General features: G+C 36.5%; 1 protein-coding gene across 1 annotated transcript; it reads left to right on the forward strand.

Moving 5' to 3' along the window:
* The first annotated feature begins 11,359 nt into the window (after window positions 1-11,359).
* LOC127101220 (uncharacterized) lies at window positions 11,360-18,900 on the forward strand. Its single transcript, XM_051038582.1, has 13 exons — window positions 11,360-11,593; window positions 11,710-12,034; window positions 12,671-12,848; window positions 12,926-12,975; window positions 13,981-14,073; window positions 14,152-14,240; window positions 14,764-14,842; window positions 15,243-15,325; window positions 15,722-15,800; window positions 15,912-16,644; window positions 16,999-17,085; window positions 17,219-17,837; window positions 18,275-18,900. The coding sequence occupies exons 1-13, from the start codon at window positions 11,562-11,564 to the stop codon at window positions 18,414-18,416; spliced, it is 2,589 nt and encodes an 862-aa protein (XP_050894539.1). The 5' UTR covers window positions 11,360-11,561; the 3' UTR covers window positions 18,417-18,900.
* Window positions 18,901-23,485: the final 4,585 nt, after the last annotated feature.

Here is a 23,485-nt window from a genome sequence, read left to right on the forward strand (position 1 = left end):
TGTGTTTTGGAAAAGGGGGGTGCTTGGGATTGTTATTTACCTTTGATTGAGTTTACCTACAACAATAGTTTTCATTCGAGCATTGGTATGGCACCGTTTGAAGCTCTGTATGGTAGGAGATGTCGGACACCTTTATGTTGGTATGAGTCCGGTGAGAGTGTTGTGGTTGGACCGGAGATTGTTCAACAAACTACGGAAAAGATTAAGATGATTCAGGAGAAGATGAGAATTGCTCAGAGTCGTCAGAAGAGTTATCACGACAAGAGGAGGAAGTCACTTGAGTTCCAAGAGGGAGATCATGTGTTTCTTCGTGTTACTCCGATAACTGGGGTTGGTCGAGCTTTGAAGTCGAGGAAGTTGACACCTCGATTTATTGGTCCTTATCAGATTTTGGAGAGGATAGGGGAGGTAGCCTATCGTATCGCTTTACCGCCGTCGCTTGCGAATTTGCATGAGGTTTTTCATGTGTCTCAGTTGAGGAGGTACATTCATGATCCGTCGCATGTAGTCCAAGTGGATGATGTACAGGTGAGAGATAACCTGACTGTGGAAACATCACCTATGAGGATCGAGGATCGAGAGTTGAAGCAGTTGCGGGGTAAAGAAATTGCCTTGGTGAAGGTAGCTTGGGGAGGACCAGCAGGTGGCAATGTGACTTGGGAACTTGAGAGTAAGATGAAGGAGTCTTACCCAGAGTTGTTCGCTTGAGGTATGTTTTCGAGGACGAAAACTCTTTTAGTGGGGGAGAGTTGTAACACCCCGATAATAATATGATAATTATTTAAATTAAGTTAATAATATATTTATTAATTTAATTAGATAATTGGATTATTATTATTATTATTTTGGAATTATTATTATTATTGGGATAATAATTATTGGAAAATATATAAGTTGGAATTTAGAAAAATCCCATTTTTGGTAAAAAGTTATTTTTCACGTGAAAAGGGAAAAGAGACAGAAAGGGAAAAGGGGCAAAGAGCCAGAGAACGAAGGTTGAAGGAAGGAGAAGCTTGAAGCTCAAAACTGCCGGATTAACTCAGGTAAGAGGGGTTTATCATCGATTAATGGGTATTATGGGATAATATGTGATGGGTAGTGAGGAACCATTGATTTACCTCTGATTTGAATGATGTATGACGAATTTGTGAACTTTTGGGGATGAACGAAATTGGGATTTAAAATTGAAGAAATTCGTAGGAATTAGAGGTAGAAAGGTTAGCAATTTGTGAAATCGAAAGTGTATGATTCGTGTTAGATGAGATGAATGAATTGTGTGTAAAATTTGGACTGTGGAAGGTTGAATTGGATAGATCTCGTAGCAGGAAAAGCCATTGCAGATCTGGAAATTCTGGTTTCTGGTCATACGCGTATGGCACTAGGCAATACGCGTATGATATGGCTGGTACGCGTATGGATGAGGCCTTACGCGTATGGGTGAGAAAGATGATGTTTTGAACGTGAAATTGTCTCTGTTGGTACGCGTATGGGAGAGTGGTACGCGTAGCATACGCGTATGGGACAGATGATACGCGTATGGGTTGGGCGAGGAAACGCGCCATACGCGTATGAGGTTAGGCAATACGCGTATGAGCAGGGTTGTGATTTTCCTGTGCTGTTGTTGTGCAGTTTTTGGTTATTCAGCTGGGTAATGTGATTTAGCTGATGTACGATATATGAGGGATCATTTCCCGTTGTTTTGAGTAGTATAGGTATTAGTAGAGTGTGCTAATACTGTGATTGTTGTTTGGCATGATGTAATATGCTTTTGTGATAAAATGTGTTGATAATGTGAAATGGTATGCATAATGCTGTGAATGTATCAGTTATGTATGCATTGTGAATAGACTGTTTATGGCTTAGAGTGTGAGCATATGTCTATTCTTGAATTGTTGTTGATGTTGCATTGCTAGGTGATTAGCGTGCATATTGTGGCCTTTATGGTGGTAGCTAATTCCCATGGTGAGGAATTAGTGATGTTAGTCATTTTGGACTGTTGTAGATGTTTGCATGCTAGGTGATTTAGCGTGCATAGCATGGCCCTTGGGGTGGTAGCTAATTCCCATGGTGAGGAATTAGTGATGTGAGTCACTAGGTCTCAAATGAGTGGGACTAGTGAGCTTGGTAGCCGTACCTGGATTTGGTCGGTGAGGTTGAACTATATGTTCACGAGTAGTCGGTACCGCATGCATGGAGTCTCATTGCATAATATATGTATGGCGTATAATATGAATGGATGTATTCCAATATTATACGTGTGTTTGTGTTGGTGTTGAGTATTATGTTGAGTTGATGTGCTGTTGCTGAATATATGTTTGGATTAGGGTGATGAAATATGTTAAAATTACTTAGCATTACATAATGTTTTATAATGCTTATTATATTGATTGAGGAACTCACCCTTACAACTATTTTTCAGGTAACGAGAAATGAGTTGAGTAGAAGCGAATGCTTGGAGTCTAGTGTAGTCTCCTTAGTGGGTCATGCTCTGATAGATGTAACATCGGGAGGGAACCTTTTAATCATGTTGTTAATGATTGTTGAACCAGTTTACATGTAGTATGTTACCTGTTTTGATTGAATTGATTTAAGTCCGCTGCGATTTATGCAAATGTTTAATTGATTAAATAAAGAGCATGACAGATATTTGGAACATGGTGTGAAAATGTTGTGTGACACCCTTCGGGGCATAATTACTCTGATTGATATTTTTATTATTTTAATTAAATATTTGGGGTATTTAGAAGGGTGTTACACATAACACCTCGACGGAACGAAGAGTGCAGAAGACAATTTCAACGTCCACGCCCGAAGACATTCATTCCTCCAACTGATGTTCCACAGGAGAAATGGATAGAATCTGTCAATCAGAAGGGGGGCAAGAAGCCAAAATGGAGGGTGTTGAAAAAAGAGGCAACATCTCCAGAGAAGAGGAAAGGCTACACAATCTCTCCTAACTACAAAGGAAAGAATCCTATGACTAGGACACAGTGGAGACGCCACCAGTGAAACAAAAAAGCTGGGAAAGCTGTTATTACTCCACAGTCGAAGACTTCGGAGGCTGCTGGACAAAAGGAACAGATGTTAAAGGTCAAAGGACTGGCAAAAATAGTGGCCAATCAGACAATGGCCATGACCGTCGACTCGACGGGAAAGAAGGCGATGATAGCTACTCATAACGTGGAATATTCGTCAGAAATCGAGGGACAACCACGAAGTGAGAAAAAATCAAGGGAGGAGGAGCTAAAGTACTCTCCCTAACTAGAGGAAGAAGAGCCGAAATATTCTCCTCAATTTGATGAAGAATTCGACGAGGATATGTACGCCAAAAACAACGACGATATCTATGGTGATGATTTCGTCGTAAACTGTGGCATTGTATCGGTACTACCAGCCGAATACGACATGGTTTCTGAAGTTTCTAAAATAGAGGGAGACTCTGTACTAGACGAAATAGAGGGAGGAAGGCCTTTATGCTACTATGTCATGAATAACGGCGTGGTGGAAGAGCATAAAGCAATGTTTGAAAGGCCCATTCATGGGATGATGTACCATATAAAACCATTGTTCATCAGGGCTAAGGTGGATGGAATGGCGGTGAATAAGGTTTTTGTCGACGGAGGTGCTGCAGTCAATCTAATGCCCTATACTTTGTTCAAGAAAATGGGAAAGGTCGATGAAGATCTCCGACAGCACAACATGGTCCTTTCAAATTATGAAGGGAAAACCAACAACATAATGGGGGTGGTTCAGGTCGACCTCACGGTAGGCACGACAACACGTTCAACATTGTTCATGGTAATATATTCAAAATCCAACTTCAACTTACTCCTGGGTCGAGAATGGATCCATGGGATAGGGGTTATTCCCTCAACGGTCCACCAAAGGCTTATAATCTAGAGAAAAGATGGCATTGTAGAGAATATTGAAGTCGACCAAAGCTATTACTGGGTCGATGACAGGGGTTCCAAGAGGTCGTTTGACCAATGTTTGGCGAATATAGCGCTATGTGATGACAAATCGGGATCCTATACTTCCGTCAATACTGGTCGAGTTTTGAACTTGGACCCTAATCATGGTTTCATTTAGGATAACGAGGAAGTCACAAGATCAGAGACATGAATTCCACCTATGGGGTGGTGAGTAGTCGATAAAGATATTTTTGGATTGTCGGGGGGTGATAACCTCTTCGACATTTTTTTGGATTGTCGGGGAAGCCCTATGAGCCACCTTGGTCAGAGTTTTCTAGGTCGGAGCCTTCTTCCGCCGCGTATGGGTAGGTGGAGTCTTGGGTGGGGCTTTCGATTGAGAGAAAACATGGGAGTGTGCACTCCCGTTTGAGTCTTCGTCATCCGCCACAAGCGCTTCTTTAGACACCTGGATATGGAGACATATAAATAGTTGGTAAAAAGTCTTAGCAGAAAATTGGTTCACAAGAAGAACGAGTCATACCTATGGAGGCGGGTCGAAGGCACCCGTTGCTTTTTGAAAGGTTTCGCCACAGGCGGTTCAGTGACCCTCTTTCGACCCTAATAGAAAAAAAACAAAAACGGTCAGATTGGCAGAACACCAAGTAAATGGAAATAAGTCGGTGTACAGGTACCTTTTTAGGGGCTTCGTCGACAACATGATTTTGAATTTTTGGGTCGGGAGCGATGACGGACGGAGGCGGAGGCTGCATGTCGTCGACGAGGGTGGAGAGCGCATCGACCATGTTCCAGAGGAACTAGTCCCTGGCAAAGGCACGAGTATAGTAGGAGTTCCACCAGTCATCAAACTCAGTGGTTGTCAGGAAAGACTGTGGGAATCAAAAAATTGGAAGTTCATAACGGTTGTTGGATCGACAGAAACGGAGACAGGCCCTGTGGTCATCAACTGTTAGCGATTAACCAGACCAAACGATGTCGGTATCATGAGACACCAGAGACTTTGGGACCATATGGCTCAGGCCAATTTGACGGGCGACAAGGTTTGGTTGGTGGCTCATGAAGCCGAATCCCTTCGACCTTGGTTCAATCCTATAGGACAACAAAGTTGGAGTCAGAAAAACCCTCCAGATAGCATTCGACTGAGTTGTAGTTTGGGGAGAGCTACCAGGAAAGGGATCCTTAAACCATTTAGGGCCAAAATTCCTGTCAGCAAACGACGCCATATCAGGAGCGAACTTGTCCGCTTCAATGAACATGTTTAGATATTTCATGAAGATGCTAGTGTTTGGAATTTCTTGACAGGTTGTCAAAGCCAGTTTGGCCCATTCGATTGGTCGGTTTTTGTTCAGTCGCATAAGATGCTCCGATGTGGTATATCCCAGTTGATATTCGAAGGTGGCATTTAGCCAATGTTGAAGGAGCCACAAAGGACCCAGCAAGTTCAGGATTTTGGGGATGTTGGCGAGGAGTTTCAGCTTCAAGGTTGCCAACCCCAGGGCCTGGTACAAAGAAGCCAACAGAAGTTTGCCCAACGATATTTGTCGACCCTTATGTATCTAAATTGCTAGGGCAATATAACTCTTGGCTATCTGCAGGGACCCGGGATAGAAGACATAATAAGAGAGCCACATGGTGAGGAAAGATATGTGTTCTTCATCAGACACCTCGACATAATATTTATTGTGATGGTCTTCGATATAATTTAGGAGGTTGGCCCGACCAAATGTGAAGGTATTCTCTGTCAAAAGAGTTGGGTCAAAAGTCTCCCTCAAGGGTGAAAGGCCGGTAATTTCCGCCACGTCGAAGAGAGTAGGCGTCAGCATCCCACATGACTGCTGGAAGGTGTTGGTCGAACCTTCCCAGAAGTAAAGGGACGCCAGCAACATGTAAGGGTTAACACGATGGCGTACCTCGAGACCTGGATGAGGTCGAAAATCCCATCTCTCCTCCACTAGTCTTAACGCTTGCGCTGGACTTTGTTAAGCCACGCCAAGTACCCCTTGTTGCCAGAAGTGGGCATGGATCGAAAAACCCTAGCTTTTGCCTCCACGAACCTGACATCAGGTGCGACAGATCTGTCGAAAGCAGGAGGCATAACAGGTTTATACCCAGGAAAGAAGGGTGCGACCTTTGTTGGGGAAGATTTGGCATCATCAAGGGGACCTTGGAAAGCAAGTAGCTTTTTGTCCACCACGAATGGGATCACCAACTGGTTTTGCCATTTCTTGAGAATGGCTTCATCAGACGATGAAGGTTGATGAGTACTTTTCATCCCTTCTTTAGAAGTAAGCTTGAAGGCGATGGGGTTGTGGTCAGTACCTTAAGAGATGTTTTCTTTCGCGAGAGATGAAGAAGACATTGGAGAAATGAAGCAAAGGTTTGAGGATTTTCATAAATGTTTGGTGAGAAAGTGCAATGCAGAAGTATGCTTAAGGTTTTCAGAAAGAGGATACACAAATATGGAAGCAGAAGAATATGTAAAGAAGGGGAAGATTCTATTTATAAGCCAAGTGAGGTGAACAATCGAGCAGCAAGTGATTGACAAGTGGCTGGTTAGGAAGTAATCAGAAGAGTTAGTGGGTTTCGGTTGAGATCCCACGACCTAGGGATGACTGCTAATGATGGTTGAGTGTCTTGGAAATCGCACGACCGGAAAAAAAGAAGTCATCATTGCGTATTAAGTCATGAGTACTGACAAGACAACTAGCCGAAATATGGAACGTCAAAAGGCCAGCTTCTCGATCGACTCGCTCATGTCGAAGCCATCCTTTTCAGGGGGCAATTTGTTAGTTGGAAAATTTCGGCTAAGGGAAACAACAAATTTCGATCAGGGGTTCCGTCGGAAGCTCCTCGATAGAAGGGTGGACGAGTCTGTTGGTCGACACATGCAAGCTTCGGTCAAAGTCGAAAGGTTTTGAGCGGAAAGTGGGAACATGATCATGTAATGAGGTCGTGGGTAGTTGGGCCCAAAGATAGGGGAAGTGGACCGACACGTGGCACCACGAGAAGGCTTTGTAACCTCCCGACGGTTATTTTCAATTAGTATTTAAGCAAATGTTAGGTGAAATTCTAAAGGTGGCAATTTGAACATTGTCAGTAGGGGTAAAGCTTGAAGTACCAAAGCATTTACGAGAAAAAAGTTACTCTCCTCACAAACAATGTATTTTGCCTCCACTTTATAATTACAAGTCATTTAATCTTCGCAAAGTTTACCTTTTGTCTTGTCTCGTTTTATCGTTTATCATCTTTATTTCAGTACTTTATCGTTTATACTTTTCATTTTACCTTTATTATTTCCCTGACTCGTCAAAAGTCTCGTTTACACCCTTTCAATCAGTCAGAAACATTGTTTACCAAATAGCCATACACCCAAAACACTAAGTCCGAGACTCCTTAGCCGGTCCTGCAAGTAAATCTCATATAGGAAGGCTAGCGATTGTTGTGCAGAACAACAGTCATTGTAAAAATTACAAGTTAAATTATGATTTTTTTTATTCTTTTTTTTTCTTTTATTGAAATGCTTCCGCGTACACCGATATTTGTTTATTTTTTATTTTTCCAACAATTGGTATTAGAGTCACGTTTGATCAAGGGAGAAAGGTAGATTAACACAACCCTTTTTATTAAAGAAGGAAGAAGACAAAAAAAATTGAAGAGTAATAATTTTACAAACTTGACTAATAATTATAATTATAATGATCACTTTGAAGATGAAGTTGAAGACAAAGTGAAGACATGTAAAACTTTGGATGGAGAGATGATTTATTGAGTCAAATAATATATTTATTCAAGTTCCACATCAAGTAGTAGGAAGAAAATAAAATTTGAGTATTAATATAAATAGAGATAATTAATTTTACTTTTCTACACAACAACAAAATATAGTCTTTTGAGTGTATCGAGGGTTTGCTTAGTTGTGTGTTTATAGAGAGTTTTCTATTTTTTCGTTCAAAAAAATTTATTGAGAGAGTTTTTTGTTTTTCTGTTCAAAAATAGTTTTAGGATTTGTATTTTTCTGTTCAAAAATTGTAATTGAGAAAATGTTTGCAATTTTTCCGTCCAAAAATTATAGTTGAGAAAATATTTGCAATTTTTCCATCCAAAAATTATATTAAAGAGAGGGTTTGTATTTTTTTTGTCCAAAAATTGTAATTGAGAGAGAGTTTACAAATTTTCCATTCAAAATTTGTAATTGAGAGAAGATTTGCAATTTTTCCATTCAAAAATTGCAATATGGAGAGTTTTCAATTTTCTCCTTAAAAATTACAATTGTATGAAAGGATTTGTAATTTTATCTTTATAAAATTACAAGTTGAATTATGATTTTATTTGAGTTATATTTTTTTTCTTTTTTTTTTCTTCTTTTTTTTTCTTTTGTGAGATTTGCTATATTTCCATTTTTAAAATCTTATAATGTAATCAGAATAAAAGAAACCATGTGTAAATAAGATTTTGGGGAATAAAAAATATCTTTGAAATAATTTTTTAAAATTTGAGTCAAATGTTAAAAAAATTGCATTTCAGAGTTATTTTTTCAGGAATATTATTTCAAACTTTAACACAAACACACCATGAGGCTAAGTGCTAGATTTTCTTATAGCTTACGATTGATTGCTGATGATTGATAACTTATATGGTTTATAGTTGACGATTGATGACTTATAGTTGATAAACTAATTAAAGTATTTGATAAGATAAGCGATTCAATTAGTTGATAAATTAAAATGACATAAAATATATTTAATATATAATTATTTTATTTAAATTAAAATAAATTATAAAAAATAGTAGTGGATTTTAGTTAAAATAATAAGGACAAAAGTGGAAAAAAATGATAATCTATTAGCTATAATTTTTTTAAATTAAGATCGCTAACAAAACTGCAAAATAAAACCATTAGTAAGTTAGAGCATTTACCTTCTCTAAAATAAAAAGCATTTACCCTTAGGGTCCGTTTGTTTTGGCTTTTTTTAAAAATGATTTTTATAGTGTTACATATTTTAGTGTAAAATATTTTTACAAAGAAACTTTTTATAAAAGCTTCAAATAAAATTTTGGTTTGAATAATTATTCTTAAAATGTTATTTTAGGTATTTCATTATTTTATCGAAACTTTTTTTGGATATCAAAATTTCAAAAAATCACTTAATTTTGAAGCTGTTTCAAATAGTTTTTCATAAAAATCATTTTTGAGATACAACTTTTTGAAAGTTATGATTTTGACTATGTTTTGATCTTCAATAATTTATATTTATGTTATAGAATGAATAATTCAATCTTTTAATTTATAAAAAATAAATTAAAATTTTTTTGTAATATTTTGAAAAATATTTTTGTAGAATCCATTTTCAAAAATATAAAGAAAAAATCCATTTTTTTAAAGCTAAAACAAATTGACCCTAAAATGCTATTTAAAATAACTTTTAAAAAATAAACTATAAATTAATAAAATAAAGTATAAGATCGTGATGAAAAAAACGGTTATCAAATAAATCTTTTTTATCATATGAGCTTATAAACTATAAATTATAGTTCAAAAAATATCTTGCCAAACATAACCATAATTAGTCTCATTATCTGGATTAAGTTAAATTTGGCAGCGATAGTATATTTGTCCAAATTCATAAAAGTTGAATTGCACTTAAGGTTTTATGTGAACTATTTTTATTTATTTTTTGTCTCAGGAAGAAGGGGAATGCTTTACCTATTAAGCAAGATATCACCACTATTATTCTTGTTAAATATTTAACTTCTTCTATGCTTCACTTCCTAGGTTAACGATTGCCTCACACTTATTTGAGTTTGCTATAGTTCCTTCATTTGTTAATAAGGGGTTTAGAATATATTTGGATGAGTTAATTGAATTTTTTTTAATAAATTCAAAATCGTAAGCGATTCAAATGATTCAATTGAAGTTTATTTTTTTTATTTATTTTTATTTGGATAGAGTATTAAAATAATTAGTTGTTAAATTTTTGTAGTTATATTCATAATAATTTGACCAAATTTAAAATATGAAAAATAGGGACCAATGAAAATTTGAAAACTATTAGGGACTTATTTATAACTTTTTTAAAATTTTGGAGGTGAATTTGAAATTTTTATAAAATGTGAAGATCATCTTGCAAAATTTGAAAAATTAATAATAAATAATTTCACATTCGCATTATATAGAGGGAATGAACAATTTCAAATTCTTTATTTTTTAGTGTCATTTGAAATTTCTTAAATTTAACTTGAATAAAATATTTTATAAATTTATCTCATTTTAGCAATTCTCCATATTTTTTTAATCTACACAATGAATTTTGGTCAAGTCATTTTAAATTTCGTCAAAAAATTACTTTCCCTCGTTACAATGTTTGGATGGGATAATTGAGAATTTTTATGGAATTTAAAATTCTGAGCAATTTAAATGATTTAATTGAAATCCATTCATTTTTAAATTCTTTTATTTTGATGAAATATAAAATGATTCAATGTTAAATTTTTGGGATCATTTTCCTAAATTTTAATACTTTTGGGCCAAATTTAAAATATAAAAAATAGGAATTAATTGGCTAATTTAAAAATTTTTAAAGGGACTAATTTATAAAATTACAAATTATTATGAACTTTTTTGCAATTTTTTGAAAATTTTAAAGATGAATTTGAATTTTTTTATAAAATATGAGGACCATTTTGCAAAATTTAAAAATAAATAAAAAACAATTTAACATTTGTGAAGGAATAATTTTAAACTATTTACTTTTTGGTATCATTTAAAATTCCATAAACTAAACTTGAATAAAATAATTTATAAATTTATATCATTTTAACAATTCTCTAATTTTTTTTATCCAAACAATATGATCAAATTAAATTCTCTCAAAAAATTAAGTTCCCTCGTTAAAATGTTTCATTCAAACACAATCTTAGCATATTTTCTATCGGAATTTTAAAAGGATATTTTATCGAGTTGAAGCACATGTTGTATTTCTTTGTTTAAAAGGATATTTTGTCGAGTTGAAGCACATGTTGTATTTCTTTGTTTAAAAGGATATTTTGTCGAGTTGAAGCACATGTTATATTTCTTTATTGAGCTTATAATCTATTTTATATATTAACATGACATCATCTCTGTTTAACCATCACGTTTCTTTTCTAGTTGCTTAAAGATAAATTATAATTTTTTATTAATATTAATATTATAAAAGTTCTATAAAATTTTAGGTTTAAAGTAATATATAATATAATATATTAAAAATATAAATTAAAAAAGATCAAATGAATTGAAGTGGTTCACCATAACACCAAAAAAAAAGGAGAGAATTTTTTTTCCGGGTATAATTGGTAATGGGCCCTAGCCATATAAGAAGTCCAGTCCAGCCCAATAACAGAGGCCTGTTCGGCGTTACATTCAATTTTGTTTCTCTCTCCTATTTCCTCCTTCCTCATCTCGGCGACGCCTTACAGCACTTTTCCTCATCTCACAAATCCTACCCCTTTTTTATTTTTATTTTCATATATTTTTTATATTCTTCTATATACTAGAATATAAAAATAAAAATTAGAAGTAATAATTTTAGTGAAAAGGGGAGGGAACGATCCCCTAAACATGAAAAAAATTGAAATCTAAATCTACAACACAAAATGGCATTTCACGTTGCTTGTCCAATTACATGGTAATGCTTACGCTTATGCTTCTCTTTTCCCTCTCTTTTATTTCTTTCTCCTCTATTTCTCTCTTATTCACAATTTAAATCGAAACACTCTTATTGTTATTGTTATTTTCTTTCAGTCGAAGAATCTGTTTCTGTGCGTTAGGGTTTCCGCGTTCTCTCAACGGAACCACCAACAACAGCAACAACGCTGCCAATGCTTTCCTCAACGACGTTTCCGTGCTCGGAGATTTCATTGCTGACGCTCGGAAAGACGATTCTACGATCCAAGTTGCTGTTCCCAAGGTTGTGCCGCCGCCTCCTGAGGTTGTTCCTGTTAGCGGTGATTTGCTTGATGAGTCTGCCTCCATGAAAGCTAAGCGTGTCGCGCTTCAGAGGAAAGGTGCTGCTGCTATGATTGCGGCTGAGGAGTATGCAAGGAAGTTTGAGTCTGGTGATGTGCTGGTGAGTTTGGAGGATTTTGGTTTTGTGTTGTTTTGTGTGTTTGAGTTTAGTTGAATTGTGGTTTTGGAAACCGAGTTGGGGATTTTATGCAGTGATATTGTGATGTGTGATGTTGGAATTGAATTTTGGTTTGAAAATTGAGCTGGAGTTATGCTTAATGTTATTGTTGTTGTTGTTTTGGTAGGAAATTGATATAGAGCTTTGATTTTATTGTTATTTTTGTGTGAGTGGTGCTTAATTTGATGTAGAGATTCTTTTTTATCTTGTGGATATCTTGTATTTTTTGGGAATTAGGTTCACACGAGTAAAGTATAGTTGTTTTGATGTGCTGGTGAGTTTGGAGGATTATGAGTTGGTGTTGTTTTGCGTGTTTAAGTTTAGTTGAATTATGGTTTTGGAACCCTAGTTGGGAAATTTATGCGGTGAAATCGTGATGTGTGATGTTGGAATTGAGTTTTGGTTTGAAACTTGAGCTGGAGTTATGCTTAATGTTATTGTTGGTTTGGTATGAAATTTATATTGAGTTTTGATTTTATTGTTAATTTTGTGTGTGAGTGGTGCTTAATTTGATGTAGAGATTCTTTTTTATCTGGTGGATTTCTTGCATTTTTTACTGATCTGTGGTTGTATGAGCAGGATACATCAGGAAATCTTAATGGAGAAGAACAGGGTCAATCCAGTGTTAAGGTCTTTTGTCGGATGTGCAATCGCGTTGAGAGCGAAGGAAGTGAGAAAGCAAAAAAGATGCTTTCGTGCAAAAGTTGTAGTAAGAAGTACCATAGGAACTGCTTGAGAAGTTGGTCTAATAATAGAGGTGAGAAGGTATATGTGTGCAATTATGCTGTTATGTTCTTAATGGTGCATGTTTTCATTTTGTCTTTTTTCTGGCAGATTTATTTCATTGGAGTTCGTGGACCTGTCGTGCTTGCCGAATATGTGAGGTAATGGGTGATGTGCAGTGCTATTGAGCTAGTGCTTTTCGTGTGTTTTTTGTTCAAGGTTCTATTCTTTCTAAATCTTAATCTTAAAACGGATGCTGCAATTGTAACTGTTTATAGTTATAATCTCCATCGAGCTTCAATCTTGCAAAAGTATCTTCATATCCCCACACTTAAATGAAGAATTGTTCCAGTGTTGTCGATGGCAGATGGCGGAGAGCCAAATCCTGCTAGACTGGCCGCTTTGTGGCACCGTTATAGCGGATTATGGCGGAAAAAGCCTGCAATATCTGCCGACATCTACCATTGCGGCGAGCCCAAAAATTGTCATGTATATCCGCCATAGCAGCCATGGCGCCGCTATTTGATTACACTGAATTGTTCTAACACTGGATTTTTTATGTTATTTTCTTGAATGTGATACCACGCATCAAAAAATGTTGCTTGACATCACTTTTTATTATGGATTAGACAGGAGTTAGGATTTGCATGTTTAATCAAATAAGGTTGAGTATTTTTTTAATTGTACATGGGAATCTCTGTCTGTCTTTTCAAAATTTTCATGAAAGTCGTATTGAATATCATACACTGGGTGTATGCTGGCTTTCAGTTTCCTACGTGCTGTATATTTATTTGTTTGTAAATTAAATTGATTTTGTATCCTACCTGACAATATGATTAGACCATTTATCCACCTTTTAGCCCTGAACTGTCTTCCCTCTGTGTGATTGGGTATCCGGTTGGTTTTAGAGGCTTTGGGGGCTTGGTTATCTCCTTTTAACTCCACTTACAAAATATCCCCTACACCATTTTTTCCTTGTGAAATGTATGCAGTTACTTCTCACGTGCTTCACCATAGTTCCATTGGCATTTAAACACATTATTTTTAATGCATATATAACTTTATACATAAAAATGATGTTGTTGGTTGTTGTTAGAGAAGTTGCTAATACTAGCTAATGGTTCATTAGAGTTCTGTTTGTCTTATGCTTTGTTTTCTTCTTCTAGGCTTGCAGAAGGACTGGTGATCCAAGTAAGTTCATGTTTTGCAAAAGATGTGATGGTGCTTATCACTGTTACTGTCTGCAACCTCCTCATAAGGTAGGTTCTGTTTCCATTCTAGTGAGCTTAGTATTGATTTCAAATGCACCATTTCTTATATGATTACGTGTAATGCAGAATGTTAGTACTGGGCCCTATTTGTGCCCAAAACACACAAAGTGTCACAGTTGCGCATCCAATGTCCCTGGAAATGGACTAAGTGTGAGGTATGAGTCCAGAATAATTCATGTTTTTTACTTAGATGTGTGGTGTTGTTATCCTCACGTGATTGGATGATGAAAGCTATGCTAGTTTTATAGACAAAACTTATCTTCCTAATTGAAACAAAGCCAACCTCTTCTGCTGGATGCGTATTTAATTACTACCCGTGTTTATTTTAATTGTTTGCCTTTTATTTGACTTTACTGTCTGCTGCTCAGGGCTTTGGAAATGGTAAAATAATTTGATTGATATTGTTTTGAACAGGCACATTATTTTTTAATTATTACTTATCAACACTTCAGAATAATTTATCTTTTCCAATTTTGAAGCATGCAAATAAATTCTTTTTTGTTAATGCCTAGCAGTACTGCAGTAGCATCTTTGAGTCAAGTAAGCTATTAAGTAGTTTGAAATTTTCTCTAATTTTATGTATAGACCGTGGCAGTTAATTCATTCCCACTTTGCGAATTTTACAGAATCTATTTGATGGGTTAACTTACGACTCTTCTCTTGTAATAAAACTGATAGGTGGTTTCTGGGATACACTTGCTGTGACGCGTGTGGAAGATTGTTTGTGAAAGGAAATTACTGTCCTGTTTGTCTGAAGGTGCCAGTCTTTTCTCTAAATCTCTTTGTAATCTTCTTTTAGCACGTGGTTAGTAAGTCCCAGCCAACTATCATTTGGAAGTTCCTAGAACAACCTCAAAGGAAATTCTTTGCTATATTTTCTAATTTTGAAAGGAACATATTTGTACCGTTCTTATTCCATATGCCATCTTATTAGACTGTGAGTAATTGTAGGAGATGAAACACATGCATGTTGTTTTATGAAATATCGTCTAGAATTGTGCAGGTTTGAATCAGGTCCCATCAACATTCAAGACTGCATCTGAAATTTTATGCTCTGTACTTGCGCGGATACTGTGTTGTACACTTGTGCTCGTGCACACATTATGTGGCAGGAAAGGAACTCTGAATGATTACATTGTTTTTGGCTTATTTTGTAGGTTTACAGAGATTCAGAATCAACACCAATGGTTTGCTGTGATAATTGCCAGCGCTGGGTACATTGTCAGTGTGATAATATTAGGTTAGTTTGCTTCTTGTATTTGTGAAGATGCATTGATAACATTTTTGGCATTTACTTCTCAGTCCTATTTTTTAATGTCTAGTTATTTGCATCTGTATATCTGGAATGGGGAATGTTGTCAATTTTACTTGTTGCGATATAGTGTACAATAAAATTGAAATTTGCACTTAACATAGTTAATTGCCCTTTTTTTTGTTCTTCTTGAGGTACATATAGATGCTTGGTGTTGGTAGAAAATTTTCTTGGAACAAGTTTGCTTCTTATTCTTTTACTTGAATGATTGTGCTTGCTGAATCCCGACCATGTCTTGTAAATTATGCTATGCAGTCTGTTTTGGCTGTGCAGTTATTAAACCAATTTGTTATATGCTTATTTTTGAAAAAAAATGTATTGTAGTGATGAAAGATATCACCAATTTCAAGTAGATGGAAATCTGCAGTACACATGTCCTACTTGTCGTGGAGAATGTTATCAGGTGTGCACATGGCTTTAATATATAATTACTTTTGTTTCTTAATGAAAGATATGCTTGAAAGAAATGTTATTATCTGAACCCACCATATATCTATCTATCTGTCTGTTCCAGGTCAAGAATCTTGAAGATGCTGTTCAAGAGCTTTGGAGGAGAAAGAATGACACAGATAGAGATTTAATTACCAGTCTGAGGGCTGCAGCTGGTTTACCAACACAAGAAGAAATATTTTCTATTTCACCATATTCTGATGATGAGGATAGTGGGCCTTTAAAGTTGAAGAGTGATTCTGCACGCTCCCTTAAGTTCTCTTTTAAGAATTTTCCCAACAACTCACCTATTAAGATAAAAGATTATGGAAAGAAATCTTCAAACAAAAAGACTGCCAAGAAAAAGGATTCTCTGTCATTCATGACTGGTAAAATTGATGCAAACCATAGTTTTGAAGGACACAGTGATGTTAAATCTTTACATAGCTTGGATGATGATGACATGCAATCCCAGAGAAATGAAGGTCCTGATGTTTATTCATCACCTGCTACTGGAAGCCTGAGTCAAACTGAAGTATCTTTTCCTGTCAACCGTCCAAGTATTTTGAAACGTAAGTTTGTTGATGAGGTGATGGTCAGTGATGAAGAAAGGAAAACCAGAGTTGTTCGAATTAAAAGCAATAAGGCAAATAATTTGGATAGTGAAGAGGAGAGTGGAAAACGTGGTGATAAGACTCAGAATGTAAAAGGGAAAAAGTTGGTTATAAATTTGGGAGCACGTAAAATTAATGTAGCTAGTTCTCCGCTGTCTGATAATGCAAGCTTCCAAAGAGATCAAGATCTGGTTAATGCAAATGGTATGTCTAAATGAAGTTTCATTTATTTGTTTCCTATGTCTTTGTATTTTAGCTTGAGAAACGGTGGGATTTAATTATGTGAAAATGGGTTATATTAAGGCTATTTTTTCAGTTAATATGACTTCTTTGTCCCCGTCAAGTCAATGAATGACATGACATGTTTTATACATTGTTAGGTAAAATAAACGTAATTAGCATTTAAGTAATTTTCTTTACCATGCAACAACATTTTTAGTTATTGTTTGATTTGTGTCTGTAGCATCATTCATGTGTACACATGGTGTTGAGTGGTTTGATAGCTTTTTTCTGCCATCTCTTTTTCTTTATGTGACTTTTCCTGTTCAAATTTATCAGGAAATGAAAATCTAGCCCATTTGATGAAGGGAAACAAGTATGCATTAGATAGACACGATGGAATGGCTAGACATGTTGATGGTAAAGGTAGGGTTGTTATTTCCCCCTCCTGAATCTGTCTTTTTTTTCCGCCACAATGAGCATTGAGTATGAGTTGTTAATGTCCAAAATCCAAATGAGTTGTCTCGGAAAAATAACACAGGTTCATTTTAATTTTCAGGAAGTAGGGTTGACTCTGGCCAATTAAAACATTTAAAGGTTTCAGGAAGAGAAGGAAATATGATCAAGTTGGGAAAAGTTAAGCCAAGTGTTTCTGAACTCAACTTCACCTCTGGTAGGGGCAATATGTCTGATGGGTGTGAAGTTGATCCTTTAGACCGATCTCACATTATGCGTGGTAAACGTAGTACTCATGGAATGAACAATCAAGTTGGATTAGATGCAACATCAAGAGGTGAAAGGACGTATTTGGCGAGGCAGTCCGAAGGTAGCTCTGATGTATATGACGAGACACGTGACAATAATCACACGTCTTCACATTCTTTGCCGAAAGATTCTAAACCTCTACTGAGATTTAAGTTCAAAAGGCCTAGCATTGAAAGTCAAAATTCTCCCCATCAGGAAGAGGAGAAGACCACAGTCAAGGGTCAGAGGTCCAAAAGGAAGAGGCCTTCACCTTTTAAAGAAAAAACATTGTTTAATGACTCTGAAGGTGTAAGTCAATCTCCTGGAGACAATATAAATCATGAGAACATGGATGCAAACTGGATTTTGATGAAATTGGGAAGTGATGCAATTGGAAAGAGAGTTGAAGTTCATCAGACATCCGACAATTCTTGGTTAGTGCATTCTCTGGCTTTTTATTAATTTTCTTTAGGCAATGGAAAAAGGATGATTATTGAATATTATTTTACAAAAATAATGTCATACAATTACAGTATGAAGTTTAGTCCATCACTATATGTTTCCCCCTGATACTCCATTTTCTAAGTAGTACATTTTATATAGAGTACATAATACATTTTATAGATGCATGGACTGTGGAAGCATTTTCTATATACACTATATTTACATACTTTCAAACCTGAAAACTTGAGAAATTTAGGAATGCATGAATCTTAACAAATAGTTTCTGTTTTATTTTAATGTACTGATAAAAATGGACTATGTTTGTTAACAACGACTTGGATCTACAAGTTTAAAAGCTGTTGTTGCAAAAACACTCTAGACTTTGTAAGGGATAGCAGTTTACATTTTTTCCTTCATTTTTGTCCAGGCATAAGGGAGAGGTTACTGACACAGTTGAAGGCACCTCAAAGTTACATGTTACTTATGATGATGGAAAAGTGAGTATCTTGGAACTAAGAAAGCAGGGGGTCCGTTTTGTTCCTCAAAAGCAAAAGAGATCAAAAACATGAACTCAAGTCATTCACCCTTGGATCGTTTTATGTGCAGACATCTTATTCATCAGACTTAAAGATTATTTCGTCTTTGAGGCCTCTCAATGAAATTTATATTCTTAGCCGCCCATATTGATGCTGGTTTTTTGGGTAAAGCATTCTCGATTGGAGCAATTTCAGTTTTCTTGGAAGGATTAGCCTTATCCCACTGAAGCCCTTTTCTGAACCGCAGGATCTTGATCGCAAATTAGATTTTTTATTTTCTTGTTTTCTACATGTAACTGATTTCACAAAGTAGATTTCTGCCTGTGATGTACAGGTCACCTTTGCTGTAGAATATGGAGGTATGTGCCCTTGGTGTTAGATGTATGATTAAATTCTGCCATTAGTTTTTTTTGTTTGTTTGTGAATTAGTGTCCATGAAGATGAGATACTATCTTGAAAGCAGACGTTATTGAGATTTTGTCATTTTGTTAAAAGGAAATGTTTTATTTCCATCTTACTCAATACTTGCAAACACTAATCTCTCCTTCCCCACACGCTAATCTCCCAAGAGAAAAATATGCTTGCTTGTTGTAAACAAAAGCTACCCAAATAAAGCATGATCTAGTATAAGAGAAACTTAATCAGCGACTGGTGACCCTGCACCTTTACCATGGTTAACAACCACATTGTATACTCAGGTAAATGTAGTTGCTCTTTGAAGGGGCGAGTGACCCTTTTCAGAAGTTGATAACTAAATTTGCAAGGACTATAGTGTTAAACTATTGTTACTCGTGTCTTAAACTTTGACCTTAGTGAAGTGACATTTTCAAGTTGTTTAAGAATAACTTGCAGAGTGTTCCCTTTTTGAGAAGTCTGAGCTAATTGTTGGAGGTAAAAGTAATATCATTGAAGATTAAGTTGGTTCATTTAGTTTGAAGTGACTAGACATTCTTGCAAGTTTCTGTGTGGCCTGGAAAATACTATCTCAAAGGTAGTCACAAAAATTGGTAATCAGTTTTCTTTTTGGGAGCTTTGAACGAGGAATAAGACCTACGAGTGAATAGGCACAAAAAAGTTTAAGAATTTTTTTTGGTCTCAAAGAATCCAACTAAATTTTGACCAAAAAGAAGTAACAATCAAATACTCGACCATTAGTAATGAATGGCAAAATAAATATTCTACTAAATTATAATTTTAAGGATAAAGGAAAAAAAAAATCAAAAGTAGTATTTCTTATAAGTTTAATATTTAATAAGTGGGTTAATAATTCGGTTTTTTTACCGAGATAACCCAGTTTTTCAATTTTTTTTTCAAAATACCCCAGGTTTCAGAAAAATTCCCAAACTACCTCACTTTTAGGAGGAGGCGCCAATTGAATTGACGACTCCTCTTAAAAATTGAATGGAGGCGCCAATTGGATTGGCTAGGGCATGTGTAAGTTTTAAGAGGAGGCGCTAATCCAATTGGCGCCTCCCTTAAAAAAGCCTCAAATGACAAAACCTCAAACATGAAAGTTGTAGATCTTTTCAAGACAATGAATTTGGACATAAATTTTGCATCATTTGGATTTTTTATGAGAAAGTTATGGACAGTTGAAGTTGGACTTCTGATTTTTTCAACTGTTATCTGACCTATAATGTTTTGTATTATCGCATGTGTTTCTTTTAGAATTATGAAATTTTGTCCAACATAACATTTGAAGTAGACATCTCAAATTTTGCAATTCACTTGGTCCCACCTCAAAATAATTAAAAATGAGTGAGTTAGGTCCTTGCGAAGTTGATCCAAAATTAGGGTTTCTGTCGAAACATGTGTATGTGAATTTTACCAAAAGGGACCAACTTCAAGCCCTTCTGTTTGAATGATAAAACCCTCAAATGACAAAACCTTCAACATAAAAGTTGTAGATCTTTTCAAGACAATAAATTTGGACTAAAATTTTGCATCATTTGCATTTTTTTTAGAAAGGTATGGGCACCTGAACTTGGACTCTTTGACATTTCAATTGTTATGTGGCCTATAATGTTTTGTATTATCACATGTGTTTATTTTTGAATTATGAAATTTTGTCCAACATAACAATTTAAGTAGACATCTCAAACTTTCCAATGCACTTTGTCCCACCTCAAAATCATAAAAAATGAGTGAGTTAGGTTCTTGGATAGTTGACCCAAAATTAGGGTTTCAGTCAAAACATGTGTATGTGAATTTTGCCAAAATGGAGTTTAGACAAAGAAACCTAATGTTTGGAGTTTACACAAAGATAAATTTGATATAATACGACTTGATATTAATAAAATTTGGAGTTTACACAAAGAAACCTAATGGTGATGACCGGGATCACCTAACCGACCTCCGGTGCTACATCCCCTGGCTACCCTAACCCTTGGCCCTAACCCACGTTGACGATTCTGCACCGGTGTTTGTTCATCTGAGGGGCCGGGAGCGTCATTACCTCCTACAGGAGAAGATCCGTTGAGGTATTCAGCCAAGTCAGCATAGTCTTTAGTATTCAATGATGGTGTACCGGCGTAGCTGAGCTCATGACCCATGCCAGAGAAGTTGGGATGTGCTTGACTCATGGATGGGCGACCGGGACGGTTGAAGAGAGACATGGGTGTGAATGATGCATCTAGGAAAGGTTGGAAAGGTTGTTGGGGTGTTTGGAAGAGATATGGTTGTGGGATGTTTTGGTTTTGTGATGTTTGGGCTTCTTGGCTACGGTAGGAGGAGGGGCGGTTAGTGTTTTGACTAAGGCGACTTTGGTAGGGTGATGGTGTGGGTGCGAAACGATGTTCGGTCTGAGGTTGATGGTCAATTTGTTGGTGGTGGTATGGGGTATGTTCTTGGTATTGGGGTTGGGTGAATGACATGTTTTGGTTGTATGTTTGTGTGTTTGTGGAACGGAAAGTTTGACAAATAGGGGGTTGGGTGAATGGCATTAAGTGGAGGCGCCAAACCATTTGGCGACACCATCTGCATGTCTGGCACATGGCTGTCTTGTCTCCTGCATGCTGAACAACTCACTTGTGGATGGCTTGCATGGTTGACACATAATCTCTGACTATCTTACATGCCCGACACGTGGCTGTCTTGTCTCCTGCATGCTGATGACTAACTTCTTGATAACTTGCATGGTTGACACATCATCTCAGACTGTCTTGCATGACTGACACATCATCTCAGAACTAGCTTACATGTCAGACATGTGGCTGTCTTGTCTCCTGCATGCTGAAGAGTCACTTCTTGATAGCTTGCATGGTTGACACATCAACTCACACTGTCTTGCATGACTGACACATCATCTCAGAACTAGCTTGCATGCTTGACACATCATCTCAGAGTAGCTTGAATGTCCGACACATCATCTCAGAACTAGCTAGCATGTGAGACACTAATACCATCTATTTAAGTGTCTTACTATCAACATCCAAGACACTTCACTCACATTCATTTGCAGTAGGAAAATAGTTTTCATCTCCACAATGTCATCTTCATCATTATACAGTGTCAACATTCACTACAATGGTGAAACTTTTGAGTCTGAGCTTCATGGTTTTTGTTTTCGAAACACTGATACCATTAGAATCACGATCAAGAGAAATGCAACCTTTTTGCATTTGAAAAAAAGAATACAATCCTTTATAGGACCAGGTATTGTCTCAAAGATCACATATCAAAATCCAATATTTTTTGAGAATGGTCAATGCAAGTTTTTCCCCCTTAAGGTACGAGACAATGAAGATGTTGAAAACATGTTTGTTAGTCATGAACATTCAGGCAGCAATTGTATCGAGTTGTACATTACTCTACAACCATGTATACCATCTCAACAGTCTCAACTAACCGATCAGGATGAAGCTGGTGAAGATGATGCAGATGATGCACAATGGTCAGATGAACTCAACCCAGAAGCAGAAGTAGAAGTCGACGTTGTTGATGAAGAAGAAGAGGAGACCGAGATACAGGTTGATCACATGCTGAACAACGACGATGAAGATGATGATTAACCACCACCAATACCTCCTAGTCATGCCTACAATCAGCCTCAACATATGACAAATATGGATCTTCACGACGATGAAACATCCGACAGTGTCTTCTATAATCCGTATCCGAGACCAGTAGGCGAATTAAAGGTGGGAGACATGTTTCGTACCAAAGAAGAATGTGTTTTGGCAATCAAAAAATTCCACATGAACAACTTTGCTGACTTTACAGTGAAACGAACTGATTCTAGAAGGTATGTAATCGAATGTCGTAACATGCTTTGTAAGTTTCGTTTGGCTGCGTCTTACAAGAAGAAAAATGACTCTTGGGAGATCGCTTCAATAGACCCACCGCACAGTTGCGTTGCAACTAACGTTGAACAAGATCACCGTAAACTGAGCACAACTTTGATATGTCAAGACATTCTGCCATTGGTAAATAAAGACCCATCAGTGAAGGTGAGTATAATTATATCCCATATCCGAACAACATATAATTATACTCCATCTTACAAGAAAACATGGATTGCGAGGACAAAGGCTGTTGAACAGGTTTTCGGCAACTGGGAGGATTTATTCAAGGAATTGCCATGGTTTTTATGGGCACTAAAAACATATATCCCAGGAACTGTGGAAATTATGGAGACAGTGCCAACAATGATGCCAGACGGAACCTGTGCTACAGGTAATAGAATATTTCACCGTCTCTTTTGGGCATTTGACCCGTGCATCAAAGGTTTCGCTTTCTGCAAACCTATCTTGCAAATTGATGGCACTTGGTTATACGGAAAATACAAGGGTACTTTGCTCATGGCGGTTGCATAAGACGATAACAACAATGTCTTTCCCATTGCCTTTGCTCTTGTTGAAGGTGAAACGGCTGGTGGATGGGGTTTCTTTCTTCGACATCTCAGAACGCATGTGGCTCCACAAGCCAATCTACGTTTGATTTCTGATAGACATGCTGCCATTGAGAGTGCCTACAACAACCATGACAACGGATGGCATGATCCTCCTTCTACACATGTCTACTGTATCAGACACATTGCACAAAACTTCATGCGTGCTATAAAAGATAAGAATCTTCGCAAGAAGGTGGTGAGTGCTGGGTAT

Source organism: Lathyrus oleraceus, chromosome 7 (assembly GCF_024323335.1).
Source record: "Lathyrus oleraceus cultivar Zhongwan6 chromosome 7, CAAS_Psat_ZW6_1.0, whole genome shotgun sequence".
NCBI lineage: Eukaryota > Viridiplantae > Streptophyta > Magnoliopsida > Fabales > Fabaceae > Lathyrus > Lathyrus oleraceus.